General features: G+C 47.8%; 1 protein-coding gene across 1 annotated transcript in view; it reads left to right on the forward strand.

Annotated features, from left to right (window-relative positions):
• Positions 1–1,303: 1,303 nt before the first annotated feature.
• Positions 1,304–7,085, forward strand: part of LOC101663994 (alpha-1,3-mannosyl-glycoprotein 4-beta-N-acetylglucosaminyltransferase-like protein MGAT4E) — a 20,791-nt gene continuing 15,009 nt past the window's right edge. The window contains exon 1 of the mRNA XM_004700089.3: positions 1,304–1,358. Coding sequence (XP_004700146.2) covers positions 1,304–1,358 — 55 coding nt within the window. The remainder of the gene's footprint in view (positions 1,359–7,085) is intronic.

Genomic DNA, 7,085 nt, shown 5'->3' on the forward strand with positions numbered 1-7,085 from the left:
GCCAGTCCCCAGCTCCAGAGAAGTCTTAAAGGGACCTCAACTTACAGCGACACAGTTCACAGGCTAGGTGTCCCACAGGTAGTATAGCCTTTAAATTGAGGCACAGAACAAGCAAGGCAGCCGCACACTGGTCAGAGGATCAAAGAGCGAGAGACAAGAAAGGTGACTGGTCAGAAGATCAAAGAGCGAGAGAAAAGAAAGGCGAGACTCACCAAGCCATTTATCTCTCTGCCCTTCAGTTAATCCCACTTGTGTTTATCAGCCAGGCTGGCACAATAAACTATCTCAATCCAAGAGATAAAAATCTGGATGGTGTGGGAGCACAGGGGATGGTCTTCTCAATTCAGAGGGAAAAGAAGGCATTGCTGGGTCCAGGGTTCGACATGACCCTTGCTCCTCATCATAAAAGCGCTAACAGTCATTGAGTGCTTGCTATAGGCCAGGCATTTCTGGGTAGACAATCTCATCAAATCCTCCTTCATGAGAACTCTTGAGCGTAGCCACTAGTGTGTCTTCATTTATAAATGAGGAATTGAGGTTCCCAGAGGCTAAGTCATTGGCCCAAAGTCACCAGTAAGGTTAGCAGAACCAAATACTGTTCCCAGGCTATCTGAGCTTGCAACCCCCTCCCCTGTTGTCCTCCTCTGGTGTGGTGCCCAGTCCCCCAGCACTGCTGTGGCCCCATCACCCAGCACAATGTCTGTCCAATAAATACATGGCCACTTAACACTGTCACACAGTCCCAGATAATTAATGACATCATAAATCTTTGTGAAGTATATTCTCTGGAGCAGGTACTGTGTGAAGGGCTATAGACGTGGCATGGAAGAAAACAGTCTTTGTCCTAGTCTAGTGGATAGAGAGAGAAACATAAGCCGATAGGATGGTTTTCTGGAAGTAATACTCTGATTCCCCGAAAGTAAGACACCCTCGAAAATAAGACTTGCTTACAGTTTTGCCTCTTGCTGAAATACAAGGCATCCCCCTGAAAATAAGGCCTCCCTGAAAAGAAGGCCCCCCGAAGCTACCATAACTCTGGACTGTGGACCGTAGTGGTGGGCATCGCCACGCAGCTCACTGTTGGGCACAACGCAGCTGGAGCAGACAGGAAGTGCGAGGTCTCTTTTAATAAAACAATAAACAATAAACGTGTACCGTATTCTTCTTCATGGAAAAATAAGACATCCCCTGAAAATAAGACCTAGCGCATCTTTGGGAGCAAAAATTAATATAAGACACTCTCTTATTTTCGGGGAAACAGGGTAACTGCTGAGGCAAGGAAACCAGACGGACTCTCAAAGGAATGGGAAGCGGGAACGAGCAGTGGGAGTGCTGCGTGGAGACGCTGCGCTTCTGTGGTAGGTGTGGAATCATTCGGAACTTGGCAGTGCTGAAGGCCACACTGCAAGATGAACGTCACACCGGTCCCTGACTGGACAGGCTGAAAACGCGGAGTTGGCACATATACTTTGTTACATACTTTTTCATCATAATAAAACAACTAAAGAAGAAAAATGGGAGAGGTGGTGCGAGATTCCTGTAGCTATAGTGATCTGAGGAGGGAAAGGAAACGGCTGGCCTCAGATTTGAATGATAGGAAGGAGGTGGTTTTTTTGAAAACTCATGGAGAGTTCCCAAAAGAGAAACAGCAGGTGCAAAGATCTTGTGTCAAGAAACAGTCTGGTATGTTCAAATGATTCCCAAAGTTGCCCCTTACACGGATGGAGAGAGGGAAGGAGATGAAGTCAAAGGGGCTGGCAGAGGGCTAGATGGAGCAGGACCTCGCAGGCCAGGTGAGGAGCTTGGCTTTCATCTTGCTTATCGTAGGAAACCATTGCAGGACTGCAGACCGTGAAGAAATGCCCCTTGACTTCCTATTGCATACGGCCTCAGACTGCCACGTGGAGACGAGAACAAGCGTGGATGTAAGAGACCGGGGTTGTAGGGTAGGGTGATGCTGTGCTAATGCTGTAGCAATAACAGTGACAAGGAGAGGTCATGTTGTTGTTGTCGTCAGGTGTCCTCCAGTTGCTTCCAACTCATAGTGACCCTGTGTACAACAGAATGAAACACAGCCCGGTCCTGTACCAACCTCACAATTGTTCTTACATCTGAGTCCATTGTTAAAACCAGTGTGTCGATCCATCTTCTGGTGGGCCATCCTCTTGTCCACTTTACCCAGCATGCTTGCCTTTCCCAGGACTGGCCTCTCCTGACAGCACGTCCAAAGTGCGTGAGACGAGCTCTCACCACCCTTGCCTCTATGGGGCACCCTGGCTGTACTTCTTCCAAGAACAGGTCTGCTTGCCCCTTTGGCAGTGTACCGTCAATATTCTTCACCAGCACCATACGGTAATTTACATGCATAGATTATTCTTCAGTCTTCCTTATTCACGGTCCAACTTTCTCGCGCACACGAGCCCATGGAAAATACCAGGACTTAGATCAGGCGCACCACACCTTAGTCCTCAAAGGAACATCCCTGCTTCCCCGCACTTTGAAGAGGTCTTACTCAGCAGCGCATCGTTTGATCCCTTGGTTGCGGTTTCTATGAGAACTGATCGTGGAAGCAGTCAAGACGGGGCGAACGAGACGAAATCCTTGACAACGTCGATCTTGTCTCCGTCCAGCGGTGAGGAGGGGTCATGATCTGGATAAATTGTGTAGGAAACAGTACAAGGACTCAATGAATTGACTGTGGAGAACCAGGCATCAAAGAGAGACTTGTTGGTTTTTCCAGAATCACTGGGTATACCGTGGTGCTCTTTAGGCGAGGAAAAGGCTTGAGAGGCTCTATTTGGATGTTGTTAAAGGGATGGAAGTCACGCAACAGCCACAACGACAGACACGAGCATACCAACCGTGGCGGAGAAGGCACTGACCGGGCGACATTCATTCCCTTCCATGCCTGTCGCACACCAGGCCACCGTACGTTGGAAGTCCCTGATGGCAAGTAGCTACGCAAGGTTAAGATTCCTTATAGCCGTCTCTCAAGAAGTTGCAGACTCACCAGCTGGAGCTCGATGGGGGACAAGGTTGGGAATAAGATTCAGGACAATGACTTCAGGGCGGAGGTCACAATTCTTCTTCACAATATCGACTAGCTCTTGCTCACTCTCTCAGAGGTGCCATAATGGAAAATGGAAATTGATAATGGGTGAGAAACGCCAATAGCGTCATTGACCTGCACGAGAACCCTTCTGCACAGATCTCTTTCAATGAGGGATTTTGCCACCCAACAGGCAGCATAAGCAGCTGAGCGGTCCACCTTGGTACAATCCTTTCCTGAAAAGGCATCTCCTCCATGAGCTCTCCAGCCTCCATAAGTGTCCAAAATGATCTTCTGGCCACTCAAACCAGTAAGCTGTAGGTGGTAGATTATGTCCTCATCAAGATACATTGCAGGAACAATGACTCTAATGACTTTCTCCTTCAGGGCCTCCCTCATCTCCTCCAGAGAAAGATCTTCATCATGCTGAACAGATATAACAGTTGCGTGGATTCTGATGGGCAGCACAGCACCTCCATCCTTCATGTACTGCACAGTCCCTTCAGGTTTAGAATCTGGGCGTGACCAAGGTAAGGTGCCATTGCGACGTAGTTCAGCAAGTTTGGCATTGAGCTGGTGGGCTAAGACAAGGGTTAAAGGCATACATTCCTCAGTTTCGTCAGTGGCATAACCAAACACCATGCCCCAGTAGTCTCCTGCACCAACCTCCTTCTCATTCAGGTCAAGGTGACCCCCTTGAGCAATATCTGGTGACTGTTGTTCCACAGGCACCTGAACAGTAGAAGTCTTGTAGTCAAATTATGGGTATCCAGGGAATAGCTAAAACCACAGGACTGAGAAAGCATATCTAGGGAGAGTGGGTAAGAAGAGGAGAAGAGGGGGCAAGGCTGGAGCCCCAGGGCCCTCCAACATTGCCAAGGTGGGAAGAGGAAGAGGCCCGCAGGGAAACTGGGAAGGTGTCAGTGCAGCAAGCCTGATGCAGGAGGAGGAGGGGAGGTCGAAGGTGTCAAGAGCCAAGGGATGAAACTGATGAAAGCGGATATGAAATGACGGAAAGGAGGTGAGCCGGAGATGACGTTTTCAGGGACGCTCGTTATATTGGGTTACAGAGGGACAGGTCAGAAGCTGGAAAGAAGAGAAATTCAGGGGGGATTTTGTTGGGGGCTCTCCACCTCCCACCACTGGGAGATCATTCAGCTCCTCTTCACAGTGATAGAAAGAGTCCAGTCCAGAGGGAGGAGCGAGTGAGCAGGAGGAGGTGGAGGAGGAGGACGAGGAGGACGAGGAGGACTTGCAGGAGCAAGGACTTGAGAAAGTTAGAGGAAATGGCAGGAACCGTGGAGGGCTGCAGCTCGTTTGGCAGAAACGATTCCTGCTTTTTGTTGAGTTCGGGAACCGGTGGTTAACATGGCACTTGTAATCTGGGTGCTCTCTAGGGTGGCACCTGGGTGGCCACCCGATGTGGACATCGCACGATTTACGTTCCTGACTCCTCTTTAACGTTCCTCTGCGCAACAGCGCCTGGTGAGGGCCTGTCGTCATGCCCATTCCGTCCACGGCGCCAAAAATTAGACGGAACCGTGCCTGTAACATTTATGTACTCTCTTCATCGAGCTCGGTACTCTTGTGATGAAATGCTACCTGTCTATCCCGTGTGCTTGTTACTTCAGTCAGCAAGCATAGGACGTAAAGAGAAAGAGTGCCAAACCCGCGGAGGGGGCCGCTGTCCTTCGTCTCAGTGCGTGTGACGCCCCAGACGCCCGCGGGACAGGATGAGCGAATGACCCAATTCCTCTGTTCAAAGAGCTAAAAATGTCAGGACCCAGGACCGTGGCTCTAAGTTCAGCAGACGTGGGAAGGGGTTTTTCAGAGATGAACATAGTGTGTTCAGAGAAGAGAAGTCGCCTGTTTCCAAATATCAACGCCTATGGTCTAATTGGCTTACCGCCAAAGGAACATGGGATCCTAGGCAGTTACAGAAAACCACACAGCCGATGATGCTCGGGTAAAGTGAGCAATACGGCAGTGGGCCCAACAATCAAGAAGCAATGTGGCAATATCTTAACAGTTTCATGGTTTGAGGGTCAGGTGTTATCTAATATTTTTTCATGACTATTTTAAAGTGCTTTCTTCTAATAATCTAGTTTTATGTACCCTTTTTATTCTTAATTATTAACTCTATGAAATAAGGAACTACCCTCTGGTATATCTTTTTTGTACACTTAGAACCGGTGGCTAAGTGATTTGCTTCCCACCACTGGTGTGGGTGAGAGGAATGTCAATGCAAGAGGGAATAGGGAGAGTGTAGCGGGGATGTCGGGAGATGGAGGGCGCCCATCTTGGTGCCCGTGTTGAGAAAACAGCTGGTCTTTAGAAAGAATAAGACCATCCTGCTGCTGCCCCATTGGTTCTGACTGCATGGTGACTCCCTGTGAGAAAGACGAGCAGAAGGTGTGTGAGCCACATGGGACTTCTTGGCTGCCATCCTTATGATGGGGTCATCAGTCCTTTCTCCTGCAGGGCACTGTGTGGGTTCAAAGCACAACTTTTGGACAATCATTTTTGCCACCCAGGAAATAACTCACTGCCCTCAAGCCCATGCTGACTCATCATGACCCCATAGACCAGGGGTTCTCAACCTTCCTGATGCCCTGACCCTTTAATACAGTTCCTCATATTGTGGTGACCCCCAACCATAAAATTATTTTTATTGCTACTTTATAACTGTAATTTTGCTACTGTTATGAATCATAATGTGAATATCTGATATGCAGGATGTACTTTCATTGTTACAAATTGAACATAATTAAAGCATAGTGGTTGATCACAAAAATAATATGTAATTGTATATTGTGAAATATTTATTTCTGATGACAAATAAATTAAATTTTGTCTTGAAGCATGGTGTAGCATGGGTAACAGTCTTCATGCTGGGTACTCATATCTGGGCGTATCTGCATGTGGGCGGACCCGCCTGGAGATGGATAGAGGAGCGATGTCTCTGTTCCTAAAACCATCAGAAATATGTGTTTTCTGATCGTCTTAGGGAATCCCTGTAAAAGGGTCGTTGGACCCCCTAAAGAGGTCGCAACCCACAAGTTGAGAACCGCTGCCCTAGAACAACCCCATGGAGTCCTGTGAGTTTCCAAGACTGTAATTCTTTACCGGAGTAGAAAGTCTTGTCTTTTCTCCCACAGGGCAGCTGGTGGATTTGAAATACTGACCTGGCAGTTAGCAGCCTGTGGTTATCAGATGATCTATATCAACTAGATACTCTTGGCTAGGGGTGGCGTCCAACCTGTCCATTATGTCACAGCCTAATGCTGTGCCCTTAGAGATGTGGCTTTCTCATAAAGAGGGTCCTGGACCCTCACCGCCCCACCCCCACCCCACTCTCTGTCACTAACCCTGAGAGCTGCCATATTTCCACCAACCTTGGAGCCGCGTGTCTCTGCACCCACCGTCTTGTGACCGTCTGCATTCTGCATCACTGCATGTGACTGCGTGCGTCTGAGGAAGGACTGATGGACTAGTACCCGACTTATGCACTTGAGTTGGATTGGGCTGGGATGTTTCTTTTGGACATATAATAACTTCTTGATACAAAGTTCTCTCTTACACATATATGACTATCTCTGGATTTGTTTCTCTAGTCAACCCAGCCTACACAAGCCCAACACATCCAGGGCTCCAAGAAACAACCACCAATTACTATTATTATTTTTAAATTCTTTTATTGGGGGCTCTTACAATCTTTTATCACAATCCATACAATCTTCCAGTGTGTCAAGCACATTTGCACATAGGCTGCCATCATCATTTTCAAAACATTCTCTTCCCACTTGAGCCCCTGATATCAGCTTCCCATTTCTTCCTTCCCCCTACCCCCCACTCTCCCTCACAAACCCTTGATAAGTTATAGATTATTTTTTCCATATCTTTTTTAAAAAATCATTTTATTAGGGGCTCATACAACTCTTATCACAATCCATCCATACATCAATTGTGTAAAGCACATTTGTACATTCATTGCCCTCATCATTCTCAAAACATTTGCTCTCCGCTTAAGCCCCTG

Source organism: Echinops telfairi, unplaced genomic scaffold, assembly GCF_000313985.2.
Source record: "Echinops telfairi isolate 266 unplaced genomic scaffold, ASM31398v2 ScPeMD7_7424;HRSCAF=8462, whole genome shotgun sequence".
NCBI classification, from domain to species: Eukaryota; Metazoa; Chordata; class Mammalia; order Afrosoricida; family Tenrecidae; genus Echinops; species Echinops telfairi.